Source organism: Grampus griseus (assembly GCF_964374135.1).
Source record: "Grampus griseus genome assembly, chromosome: 1".
Taxonomy (NCBI): domain Eukaryota; kingdom Metazoa; phylum Chordata; class Mammalia; order Artiodactyla; family Delphinidae; genus Grampus; species Grampus griseus.
Window position 1 is genome coordinate 158746138 of NC_139017.1, and position 13536 is coordinate 158759673.

At 43.5% G+C, this 13536-nt stretch overlaps 2 protein-coding genes across 3 annotated transcripts in view; one reads left to right on the top strand and one right to left on the bottom strand.

The window, feature by feature from the left end:
* ZCCHC17 (zinc finger CCHC-type containing 17) overlaps nucleotides 1–11323 on the bottom strand; it is a 56266-nt gene extending 44943 nt beyond the window's left edge. Inside the window, exons 1-2 of one of the 2 annotated variants that reach the window (XM_082655238.1) lie at nucleotides 11228–11323; nucleotides 2529–2649 (exon numbers count right to left, since the gene is read on the bottom strand). In XM_082655238.1, coding sequence (XP_082511364.1) covers nucleotides 2529–2594 — 66 coding nt within the window. In that variant the 5' untranslated portion in view covers nucleotides 2595–2649; nucleotides 11228–11323. The remainder of the gene's footprint in view (nucleotides 1–2528; nucleotides 2650–11227) is intronic. The other variant, XM_082655239.1, reaches the window with a different exon arrangement.
* A 209-nt stretch (nucleotides 11324–11532) lies between these two features.
* SNRNP40 (small nuclear ribonucleoprotein U5 subunit 40) overlaps nucleotides 11533–13536 on the top strand; it is a 37268-nt gene continuing 35264 nt past the window's right edge. The window contains exon 1 of the mRNA XM_082679154.1: nucleotides 11533–11691. Coding sequence (XP_082535280.1) covers nucleotides 11548–11691 — 144 coding nt within the window. The 5' untranslated portion in view covers nucleotides 11533–11547. The remainder of the gene's footprint in view (nucleotides 11692–13536) is intronic.

Sequence of the window (13536 nt, forward strand, 5' to 3'; positions counted from 1 at the left end):
ATCCTTGACAGTAAAATATAAAACCTACACAAATTCAAGCCCCATCTCATGTAAGAAAAAGACATAGATCAGGAGCCACTTTACTAGAAATCTGAGTCAGTTTGTGGAGGGCAGAGAGCGCTTCTTTCTTTTGTGCAACACCTGACAAGTGAGGGCTTTATGATCAGAAAAATCAATTTCATCTCCAGAGCTACCGTCTCCGTTTTCTAAGCCCTGGTACCTCACTGATCTCTGGGGATACTATGGGCCCTAAAGAATGAGGACAGAGGCTCTGAAGAGCAGAGTTGTTTGCTATTTGTTAGAATGTTATCATCCTTTGTATCCTGTCTATTACATTACAAGTTGGGATACACTTAACGGAAGTCTAGAGCCACATTTATCTATAACCAACCAACAGTCACAAAGTCTGTCTTCAAAGGCCTCATGTTATTAGGTGGTAAAACTTTTGTCAACCATAAAGCAAGTATGAATGCCATAAGAATGATACAGTTAAAATACTACAGGCACTCATAAGACGCTGAAAACAATTTTTTGGCTTTACTTTTGCTTCAAGAGAAGGGCGATTGGCGACTTCCCTGGTGGCACAGTGGTTAAGAATCCGCCTGCCAACGCAGGGGACACGGGTTCGATCCCTGGTCTCAGAAGATCCCACGTGCCATGGAGCAACTAAGCCCGTGTGCCACAACTACTGAGCCTGCGCTCTAGAGCCCACGAGCCACAACTACTGAGCTCGAGTGCCACAACTACTGAAGCCCGCACGCCTAGAGCCCATGCTCCGCAACAAGAGAAGCCACTACAATGAAAAGCCTGCACACCGCAACGAAGAGTAGCCCCCACTGGCCGCAACTAGAGAAAGCCTGCACGCAGCAACGAAGACCCAACACAGCCAAAAATAAATAAATAAATAAATAATTTTTTTAAAAAAAGGGTGATAACGTTAATGAATTCCTACTTCGTCTCAGGCATTGTGTTTTTATAGATGATAGCTTATTTAACCATCATCACAATCCTATGAAAGTTGTTTTTATCTCCATCTAACAAAAGAGAAAACTGAGGCTCAAAGAAATTAAGTGACGATCTCAAGGATCACACAGTTAGTAAGTAAAAGAGCTAGGACGGAATCCAGGTTTTGCCTGGTTCCAAAGCCTCTGCTCTCTAAACAAATACAATGTCTCCTCCCTCAAAGACTGATCATTCACTCAGTTATGAAGGTGTATTGAGCACCTACTATCTTCTACCCACCTACCTGGGACTGAGATATACAACAGTAAACAAAACAGACAGGGCTCTGTCTTCATGGAGCTTAGTGTCCTCTGAGAAAGAAAGACTTTAAACAAGTACAAAATAAATATAACATGAGCCTATTTATTTATGGTGGGAAAAAGATCTGAGGAGATGACATTAGGGCTGAGACCTAAAAGATGAAAAGAAGTTGGTGAGAAAATGGGACAGTTAGAAACAACAGCATGTGTAAAAGTCCTGAGAAGGAAGCAGGCTTAGATGTTTGGAGCTATAAGGAGGCCAGAGTGGCTACAGCATGAGTAGAGTGGAACTAAACAACATTGCCAGAGTAAGCAGAAGCCAAGTCAGGTAAGGGTCATGAAAACAAGTTTGGATACATTCAAGTACAATGAGAAGCCTAGGAGAACTTCAAGAAAGCAACTTGGTCCAATCTGTTTTTAAAATGTTATTCTGGGGAATTCCCTGGCGGTCCACTGGTTAGGACTCAGGGCTTTAACTGCCAAGGGCCTGGGTTCAATCCCTGGTCAGAGAACTAAGATCCCACAAGCTGTGCAGGGAGCCAAATCAATCAATCAATCAATCAAGTGTTATTCTGGCTGCAATGTGGAAAAACTGATTGGAAGTGGACTACAAAAGAAGTAGGGAGCCCAGGAGGGCCAGGCAAGAGATGAAAACTTAAACTAATGGGGTGCCAAAGGGATAAAGAAGTATAGACACCAGAGACATATTTGGGAGGCAGAAAGACAGTACTTGATAATGGACTGGAGAGGGAAGGAAACAAGATCAAATCAAGGGAAGAAATCAAAGATGATGCCCAGATTTCTAGCGTGGGTACCTGAATGAATAATGGGTTCGTTTGCTGCGATGGGAAAGACCGGAAGAACAGATTTGGTGAGAAAACCAAAAATACAGTTTAAAACATAAATTAGAGGGAGTTCCCTGATGGCCTTGTGGTTAGGATTATGGGCTTTCACTACTGTGGCCCGGGTTCAATCCCTGGCAAGGAACTGAGATTCCTGCAAGCCATGCAGCACAGCCGAAAAAAAAAGAAAAAAGCATAAATTAGAGATGCTGTGAGGTATCCAAATGAAGATGCCAAGTATGTAGTTAGAAGTCTGGAGCTCAGAGGAGGTACATGTGGGAGCCAGATGTTCTGCTAGCCCTTCCCGTTTAAATTGTAATGTTCAAGACATTCTCAAGTGGACAGAAGCTCCAAACCCAGCTGCTTTTCACCTTCAATCTACGCTTAATATAAATGGGACGTTTTCAAAGCCAAAAGAATATACCTCTCCTTGGAAAATAGTGTAGAGAGCAGGCAAGTTCTCCATGGTCTCGGGTCTTCCTGAATTCATCCTTAATGTTCTATGGTTCCTCCATTTCTCTTCTGCTAAAGCTAATTCAAGTGTCCTGTCACAAAGAAACAGAACAGGTAACAAAGAAACATTTGCAACAAAAAAAAAAAATGTGCTGCCGATCCACAGGTTGTCCCTACAGGATAATACCATTAGATTTAATACCATGTACTTTTAAATTTACTTATTTACTTATTTATTTTTGGCTGCGTTGGGTCTTCGTTGCTGTGTGCGGGCTTTCTCTAGTTGCAGCGAGCAGGGGCTACTCTTCTTTCCGGTACAGGGGCTTCTCATTGCAGTGGCTTCTCTTGTTGCAGAGCATGGGCTCTAGGCGCACGGGCTTCAGTAGTTGTGGCACACGGGCTCAGTAGTTGTGGTGCGCGGGCTTAGTTGCTCCGCAGCATGTGGGTTCTTCTCAGACCAGGGCTCGAACCCGTGTCCCCTGCATTGGCAGGTGGATTATTCTTAACCACTGTGACACCAGGGAAGTCCCCACCACGTACTTTTATCCAAACCTCTTTTGTCCACTATAACTGTGGGGAGTTTTGGAAACCTTGATCTTATTTCTTTTCAATTTGATACTTTACCAAGGCCATTAGCCTACTGTTTTGTTTTTATTGTTATTATTGCTATTCTTTTGCCAAGGGAAAGCTTTTGGTGGGGGAGGATGTGAACGGATCTGTAAAAAAGGAATAATAATAGTAATAAGAGCTAACATTTATCAAGCACTTACTATGTCCAGGCACTGTGCTAAGCACTGGACATCCAATATCTCATTTGATCCTCAAAACTCTCAAGATGTAGGTTCTATTAATTATCACATTATGTAGATGAGAAAACCAAGACTTCCAGAGGCCAACTTATTAGGCCTATGTCAAAAAGCCAGAAAATGGTAGAGTCAAACTCTGGCTGACATCAGAGTCCACGCTTTTAACCACTATTCTAGGCGTTAAATCTGAAGTGACTTCGAAAAGAGAGCATAGGGAAATTCCCTGGTGGTCTGGTGGTTAGGATTCTGTGCTCTCACGGCCAAGGGCACAGGTTCGATCCCTGTTCGGGGAACTAAATCCCACAAGCCATGCACGGCGCAGCCAAACAAAGCAGAAAGAAAGCATAGCTTACTTTTTTCTCCAATGAAATTAAAATCACACATGCTCATTTTAAAAGTTCAGATAACACATTAATTTGAAGAAAAGAAAATCATCTATAATTCAATTTGGTTTATATCCGTTCATGCTTTTTTACATGTACAAGTAGGTTTTTTAATGGAATCATGAAACCATTAATTAATATTAATAGTCATTTTATATTATTTTTTAGCAATTCATACACAAACACATCTTTTTTTAATGCCTATATAATAATCCATTGCTGGATGCATCAAACTTATTTAACTATTTATGAATCATATTAAAATGCAGATTGCAACTCAGTAGGTCTAGGGTGGTGCCTGAGATTGGGCATTTCTTTCTTTTTTTAAAATATTTATTTATTTATTTATTTTAATTAATTTATTTATTTCAGCACGTGGGATCTTTCGTTGAGGTGAGCGGGCTTCTCTCTAGTTGTGGTGTGTGGGCTCAGTAGTTCTGACACATGGGCTTAGTTGTCCCAAGGCATGTGGGATCTTAGTTCCCCTACCAGGGATCGAACCCGAGTCCCCTGCATTGGAAGGCAGATTCTTAACCACTGGACCACTAGGGAATTCCGTGGGCATTTCTAACAAGCTCGCAGGTGATGCTGATGCTGCCAGAGTACCAAGTCTTAGAGCTTTGAAGTTGGAAGGGATCTTAGAGGTACTCTTGCTCAGCCTTCTGGCTTTAAACAGGGAGGAAACCAGCAATCTAGTGGCTCTTAACCATGCCCCTTTACTTGCTGCATAAATCACTGCTACATAAAGATAAAGTTAATGCTACAGTCCTCAGTTCTCTTTTTCCTCCTAATTACTTGACATCAATAAGACCTGAAACTCTATTTTCCTTGGGTTTTCGTGTGCAAATACCTCCTTCTCTCCTCAACCCTGAGCACACCCCTACACTTTCAGATGATTACTTCAGGTCTTACTTTTGGAAAGTCTTCCTGATTTACAATAACCATCCATTAACTGAACTGCCTCACTTAAAACAGAAATGAAAGAAAATTCTGTCAGGTTCCAGACCCTAGTTCTAGTATCATCCCAAAGCCCAGGAACATCCCTGTCCTTGAGTTCCATAAGACAACCTGTATCTGTATAATAAACTTGCCCTTTTCTGTTTACGTCAGCCAGAAGTGGGTTTTATTACATTATTAAAAGCACACAGATAGAATGAAGGCAGATTTGTCCGTTCTTGAGAAATGGCTGACAAACAGCTTAAATCCAAGTATCACAGTCTGGGGCTTCCCTGGTGGCGCAGTGGTTGAGAGTCCGCCTGCCCCGCGTTCGTCCCCGGTCCGGAGGATCCCACATGCCGCGGAGTGGCTGGGCCCGTGAGCCATGGCCGCTGAGCCTGCGCATCCAGAGCCTGTGCTCCGCAACGGGAGAGGCCACAACAGTGAGAGGCCCCCGTACCGCAAAAAAAAAAAAACAAAAAACAAAAACCAAGTATCACAGTCTGGTTGGATCCTGCCTCTTCCACTTCCCAGCTATGCAGTCTCACCTCTAGTCCTTCCCTTCCCTCTGCCCAGCATCCTCACCTCATATCCTAGAACAAAGGTTATTAACCTGAGGCCAATGACTCTATCAAGAAACCTTAATTATCCTTCCAAATTTTGGAGCACTAGTGAGGTACAGAATCCATAGAGGCATCGGCAGCTAGGACATCTAAATTAAGCTCAAACAACTTAGTCTATCAACTGTTCTTCTTTAAACAAAGGTCACAGAAAGAGCAATACAATCTTAAGTTATTTCGTACAGATTTTTGCGGTGATAAGAGTATGAACAGCTAAGTTTAAAGCTCCCCTATTTGCTCCTTTTGTAGAACAGTAGCCTGAGAAACCCTATGCAATTCTTCAAGCAGGAAATTGGCATGCATTTTTGAGAGAAATCCTGTTATACGACAGTAACAGGCTTACGATTTCAGAATTGTAAAGGGTTGCCAGGGACACAGTTATTTATTAGCCACCTCCTTCCCAAATGGTATTTTAAATTTTTTTTGAATTATATTCTGTAGAAACCTAGGGTTGTTCTATGGTCGTTATTCAAAAGGAATCACAATTGGAAAGGAAGATGTAGAACTGTCTCTATTTGCAGATCACATGATACTATACATAGAAAATCCTAAAGATGCACCAAAAAACTGCTAGAGCTCATCAATGAATTTGTTAAAGTTGAAGGATACGAAATTAATATAAATACAAATTAATATACAAAAATCTGTTGCATTTCTATACACTAACAACAAAGTACGAGAAAGGGAAATTAAGGAAACAATTCCATTTACAATCGCATCAAAAATAATAAAATACCTAGGAAAAAACCTACCTAAGGAGGTACGGTGGTTATGCAGAAGCTTCTCAGTTAACTCAAGTTTATTTTAAAAAGTCAGTTCTGAAATATCTAGGGACAACAGGATCAGGAAGGCCAAAGAAGAAGGGCCCTAGGTCAACCAACCAGAGGACAGCCTCCATACCAAAGGTGGGGGAGAACAACCTCAAAGAAATCTGAGTTACGGGAGGTCCCACACAGAGCAGTTGCAAAGCTAGGAGCCTCTCCTCAGTCATTAAGCAGAGGTTGATTATTGCTGATTCCCACTTGCCCTCCCAGCTTTGGGGTGGGTCATGGTAGCAAGGGGGAAGGGAGGTTATGTGAGGAAGGTCTACTTTTAACAGCATATTCTGCTTTGATCTGGTTTACCTATTAAGCTTCTATGTAACATTTCATTTGGAAAAAATAGTTCTGCTGCTTTTAAAAAGTTTATAAAACATTGAGACAGATATAGTGTAGTTCAATAGGACCACATCTGTAGACTTAAAAGAGCAGGTAAATTGACAAGGATTGAGGTACACCATTTGAAGTTGCCTTGCAATAGTTCTAGAAACAAAAAATTCCTTATGCATTTCATTTTACTTGAATGTTTTAAACAATTGTGATATGGAGGGAAGCAATAAGGACCCAGTTATTTATTAGCCACCTCCTTCCCAAAACAAAGGGCAGAGCAAGGAAAAGTATAGCGTGGGAAGGGGAATGGGAGCTGTGGCAGGGGAATGGTAGCCTAGAGTGAGGTCAGAGCTTATGCTGGGCGAGGAGTAAATCTACAAAGAGCAACCCAGTATGGGGAGAAGCAGGATTATAAGGGTGTCTGCACACTGGGGCAATCCAGAATGGGGAGTCAGTGCCCAAACATGGAAGAGCGGGGCCTGAGGATTAGAGGTAATTATGTAATGTTAATTTCCTGACTATAGAAGTTATATTATGGTTATATAGAAGAATGTCCATGATTATAGGAAAACTAAAGTATTCATGGGTGATGGGGCATCAAGTCAGCAACTTAACTCTCAAATGATTCATTAAGAAGTGTTATTTGGGGCTTCCCTGGTGGCACAGTGGTTGAGAGTCTGCCTGCCGATGCAGGAGACACGGGTTCATGTCCCGGTCTGGGAAGATTCCACGTGCCACGGAGCGGCTGGGCCCGTGAGCCATGGCCGCTGAGCCTGCGCATCCGGAGCCTGTGCTCTGCAACAGGAGAGGCCACAACAGTGAGAGGCCCGCGTACCGCAAGAAGTGTTATTTGTACTGTACCTCCATAATTTTGTGATTTTTCAGCTTTTTTTTTTAATGTGCCTGCAATTAGGAAAAAAAATAACCACGTCCTCTCCACCTTCCCCTCAAACAATGAGCAATTCATAGAATAATATTAAATTGGAAAGATAATATGTAGCCCCTTTGAAACTTCATTTCATATGTCACCTCACTGATCTGGCCAAGATTTCTGTTGTTGTTTTTAAGTTTAAGATTTAGATTTACTGTTGTTACTTAACAGTACCAATTAGATAGACCTCTGAGAGTTAAAGTGATTTTAATTTATTTTTAAGTTATGTGTAAGAATTGAGGCGAATCAATTGATAAGTCAAAATACTGGGACACATCAAAGAATAATGACAGAGCCTTCATTCTCAGCCACTATTCCACACTGCCTCAGAAAGAATTCACCGTCCACATCTAAATTTTGAAGAGTATGTAGTTCTTTTTTTTTTTTAATATTTATTTGGCTGCACCAGGTCTTAGTTGCGGCACACAGGATCTTCGCTGCAGCATGCAGGATCTAGTTCCCTGACCAGGGATCGAACTTGGACCCCCTGCATTGGGAGCGAGGAGTCTTAACCACTGGACCACCAGGAAGTCCCTGAAGAGTAGTATATAGTTCTAACACTAACTAGGTCCCAAATTAGTAAGGAGTAATTAGAAGGGCATCATTCCTGGAGGCTAGGATGAGCAGGGTCTGGATTTATTCATTCATGTAACCAAGGACCATTTCTCATTTGATTTTGTCTTCCCAGTGCCTGTATACAGTAGGTACTCAAAGTTTTCTTGAATGAGTGAATAGAGCCTTACTATGTGGCAAACACAGGTAAAGAAAGAAGAAAGCATTCTGGTCTAAAGAATGTAGCAGAAGGAACTGAGTTCCACACAATTCGCTGGGTAGGTCAAAAGATGGAAGACTTTCAAATATCAAACTGGTGGCCCAATCCTCCTCCTTCCCATCAAATTTCTAGAGTAACTATCTTAGACAGATGCTTTTCCCATTTTGCACTCTGGTCATGGATCTGTTGACAAAATGGTCAAAGGCAGGAAAGAGGAAAAATAGTAAGAAACAAGGAAAAACAAAAATGGACCATAAAAAGTGAAAGCTGAAAGCAATTATTAAGGTCATTCAGTCCACTACTCTTATTTAATTGAAGATGAGGCTAACAGAGGTCAAATGTCTTGACAAGGGCTGCTCAGAGTTAGCCATTTTGGTACTGGACCCCAGGACCAGTCAACAATCCCTAAGGTCCCTTCCAAGTCTTCAAATAATAATAGCTAATATTTGAGTGCTCCCTATTTGCCTTTAACCTAGAAGCTTTACTTGTCTTAACTAAGTTAATTCCCTTTCGACCTCCCTAACAAGATAGGCAATTATCGTTCTGTTTGGTAAGGTATTTTACAGATGAAGAAACTAAGACACAGGAGAAGCTAAATTACCTTGTTCAAGATTACAAAACTATGAATGATGGAGATGGGATTCAAATCCTATTTACGAATATTTTTTCTTTCCTTTATGGATTGTGAAATTCTTCCAAGCATGCCCTTGTCTTGCACTCCATCATATCCTTCAACTCTCCAGTGCTTACCACAGTATAGAGCACACAGGAATTTGTAACTGTCTACTGAAATACTGAAGTACTTAATTTTACTCTATTTTAAATTGTTAGTTAATTTATCAGTTCAGCACCTTTATTGATGTTTATATGTCAGGCTCTGTGCTAGGCACTTCATAAACCTCCTTTCTTTCTTTTTTTTAAAAATATTTATTTATTTATTTATTTGGCTGTGCCGGGTCTTAGTTGCAGCACACGGCATTTTCGTTGCAGCATGTGGGCTCTTAGTTGCAGCACGCGGGATCCAGTTCCCTGACCAGGGACTGAACCCAGGCCCCCTGCATTGGCAGCACAGAGCCTTAACCGCTGGACCACCAGGGAAGTCCCCATAAACCTCCTTTCAATCCTTAAAACAACTCTACAAAATAGCTATCTCTGTTTTACAGGAATGAAGTAACTTGTCGAAAATTCATAGCTAGAAAGAGATAAATCTTAGGCCATTCCAAGAGCCACACACACTTGCCACTAAACCATTCTTTTCAACACAGTCCCTGTCATCAAAGGCTTCCTAGTCGGGTAAGGATAATGGTTACCAATTACAATGCAGCATGATCAGGGCTAGTGATTAGGTTCAAAGTATTAAGAAAACAAGAAAGAGAAGAAGGGCCTGGGGGAAGCAAGAAGTTTAAAAGGTGACAACTGAGTAGGCCTTTAAGGATAAAGGGAAGTCCTCTAGCAGATTGACCTCATCAGAATCCTGATATACTGACCTCTATTTTCTTCCAATCTATCAGCCCTCTTTTTTTCTTCACTTTCCTCCCTATCCAGCTTAGATTCCATAGTCCATCATTCAAACAACAGCTTAACTTCCCTTTAACTCTGTCTTTATAGCTCACCTAACTGGCAGTACCGCTACCCTGATGGAGTTCAGTTGCACATATTGGAACACATTCTAGCTAGGTTAAACAGAAACTGGGATTTATTGCCAGGTATTATGTGACTTACAAAACTACTGCAAGGGCTATAGGAAGTACTGGTAGAACTTCCCAGGAATACCTCCTAACCCACAAAACAACAGTCTTTGCCATGATCAAGAAAGTCATGGCTATCATTGCAGAAAGTCATGAAACCAAAAAGTGGATGACTAAGAAACTCACTGCCTCTGCTGTGGTATTTGCCAGCAAAACGGCATGCCTCTCACTCTCCTCCTCCTCTCACTTCCAAATTCAATTCTCATCTTAGGTGCAGAGGAGTCTAGGAAATATCTAGCTCTCAGTTCCACCAATACCCCAGTCTTCATTGCCAACAACTCTCACCAAAGTGGTCTATCTGCATCTATCTCCCCTCCAATCTGTTCACACTACTAAGGCCTGAGGGATCAAGCTGCTTCCCTCACCCCACCACCTGCAAAAAAAAAAAAAACCCTCAGGGATTTCCCATCAGTCTTAAAGCAAAAGCTACAAAGTCTGGCCTCTGCCCACCTCCAGCTTCATGTACCACATTCCCCTCTGTTCCCTTTGTCCTGGCCACACTGGCCTCTTTGTGCCTGTTAGTCACTTTCCTCACATTTGCCACAGGACCTCTGCACATGCTGTTCTGTATGGAATACGCTGCCTTCCTCTCTTCCCCCAACTAATTAGCACTGTTCCTTCAGGTATCAGTTCAGGCATCTTTTCCTTAGAGAAACCTTCCTGCTTATTCCAGGCACTCATAACACCAGCTTCCTCTCGTAGGCAGCACTTACTTTGCATTTCTTAGTGAGATCATTGGTGAGCATCTGTTTCCCCCACCGGACTAACAACAGCCCTGAAGTCAGAGACCATGTTTGGTTCACAATGTCTCCCCAGTGCTTTGCACAATAAATATCAGTTGCATGATTAAGGAGAAGGCCTAGTTCACAGGTATGAATCCGAATTTCTCAACAAGACTGTGCTCTGGAAGCCGAGAGTCGGACATTTCCTTCATCTCCGTCTCTCTCAGGAGCACTGAGCAGGCGCTAAAAAAAAGGCTGCAGAATCATGGCAGAAACAAGTCGGCCTCCTCAGTCAGAGAGGACCCTAGTGGAGGCTGGGAGACAGGCCTCTTCTCCCTGGGAGCGCCTGGCACGGCGCTCGACAAGGAAGGCTCTTGTTGAAAAAGTCAGTCGTCGAGGGCCCCAGGCAGGCGCAGAGACCCCAAAGCTCTGCTCCAGCCCTAGAAAGGGAACCCAGGCTACTACACACAAGAGCTAGGAACTCGGGGCCACCCCTGCCCCTTGCAATCAAACCTGCAGCTGAGAAGGGCCAGCCTCAGACCACATAACGGAGGCGCCGCCTCCAGATTCCACTGCCCCCACCCACGATCTTCCTTACACTTACTCGGTATCAGCGTCCGGTCTCCTCGCCGCAGCATTGCGCGCAACACCGAAACCCAGTCAGCGAGCTTCCACCCACAGGACACAGCGCGCCTAGGTGGGACTCCAGCTCTATTCACCAATCCTGGAATAGTACTCTCGTAAGGGCAGAAAGAACTGACCAATAACAGGAGACTCTCCAGGGGGCGGTGCAGAGGGGAGTATTGGAAGATGATTGGTTTCTCCAAGCCGGAAGTTCCGGGGGAAGACTAAGTTGGAGCCAATCGTGTGGTGCCTGAGGGTGTCGGCGCGGTCAGTGGCGGCTTGAGGAGAGTGGCTGCCGCCATGATAGAACAGCAGAAGCGAAAGGGCCCAGAGTTGCCGCTGGTCCCAGTCAAGCGGCCGCGGCATGAATTGCTTTTGGGAGCGGCGGGGTCGGGCCCCGGAGCCGGGCAGCAGCAGGCGGCGCCGGGAGCTTTGCTGCAAGCGGTGAGTAAGGGAGCAGGCGGCCTTCGGCCCTCAGCTCTTCCTCTCGTCTCAGCGCTGTACCTGGTGATCCCGCACCGGCCCTTTCCCCACACTGCGGGGACGGAACGGGACTCTCTCACCCTGGTGTTAAAGCAGAAAAGCACTGTAAGAGCAGCCAACACTCTGCGATGCTCCATATATTTCCCCGTTTGACGCCCGTTTTCGGTATCTCGACCGCCCTGTGAGGAGGCGTTAGAATTAGGCTTAAGGACCTTGAGCTCAAAACAGGGGCCGGGGCTTTGGAATCTTAAATGTTCCAGGGATCCGGTATAGAATAAACGTTCAGGAAAGTTGGAAGAGTGGATGGATGAATGAATGAATGAGGGAACGAAGGAAGGAAGGAAATGAAAGATACTGGCTCGCTTTGGAACTTGGGGCAACTTGCTTTTCACTCTGTTTCTCTTGACTAGTATTAGTAACAACCGTGGAATAGTTACCATCCATTGAGCTCTTGTACTAAGTGCTTTCTTTGTATATGAAAAGTCCATTAATCTTGGTAACTGCCTGAAAGTTAGGAATTGCTATTATCCCATTTTGTAGATGGGGAAACAAAGTTATCTAGTAACTGATAGGAACAGATTTTAAATTCAGAATCCATGCTCTTAACTACATTTCTTGTACGATAGAGGTGGTGATCACACCTCTCCCTCGGTCCTGTTAGGCTCAGCGGAAGAAATATATGTACCCCCCTCCCCAACTCCTCAACCAGCTGGTCAATAAATCCTGCTGGCACTGTCCTCAAAATATATCCAGACTTGCTACTACTTCTGCCAGCTCCATCACTAGCTCCTGGTCTAAACCATCATTATCTCAGCTGGCATCATTGCTGTAGGATCCTAATGGTATTCCTGTTTCTGTTCACGGATGCTCAGTCTAGTCTCAATCCAGCAGCCAGAGGAATCCTTCTAAACTTCAGATCGTATTACCCCCTGCTGAAAACTTTCCCTGGCTTTTCAATTCACTCAGAGTAAAACTAAAATCCTGACAGTCTTTTGCCCTCTTTCCCTTGACCTCTCTGAACTACCAATTTTCCATTGCTCACCCTGCTCCAGGCACACTGGCTTCCATGCTCCTGCCACAAAGCCTTTGCATTTGCTGCTCCCCCTACGGATTTACTCTTCTTCCAAATGTCCACATGGTTTACACACTCAACTCCTCCCAACCTCTGCTCAAGTATCACTTTTTCCGTGAAAGCTTTCTTGACGAGCCTGTTTTAAATTGCAATACCCTGTGCTCACTAGCCCACATTGCTGCTTTGTTTTTCTCCATAGCACATACCACCATCTATATGTTTTACTTGTTTCTGCCTTCCCTCCCTCCTTTCTGCTCCTCCTTCCCACTAGAACACAAGCTCCATTGTTTATTTTGTTCAATCTTGTTTTATCAGTGCATAGAACAGTGCCTGGCACATAGTATTTTTTGAGTAAATGAGTAAGCTGGAAAACTGAAGAGATTTGGGGATTATTAATAGTGAACTTGTTCTTCTGTCTGACAAGTAAGAATATCAGCCCAGGTTTCTTTGAATTGCCCAAGCCTAGGCTTAATGTCCAAGACCATAATCAAAACTACTTTGCTTAATAACTGTAGCCTGCAGGGTTTTGGGAAAGCTTAGTTCAATCATTCATTCATCAAACTAGAAACTGGGAAAACAGTGTAGAATTACACTGGTAAGATTCCAGCACTCACAGAGCTTTTCTAGTGGCAGGCCAGGGGAAACAAAATGTAAACAAACACATAAGGAAGGTAATTTCAGATAGTGCTAGGTGCTATGAGAGAATACAGCAGGGTTGATAGAATGCAGAGGGA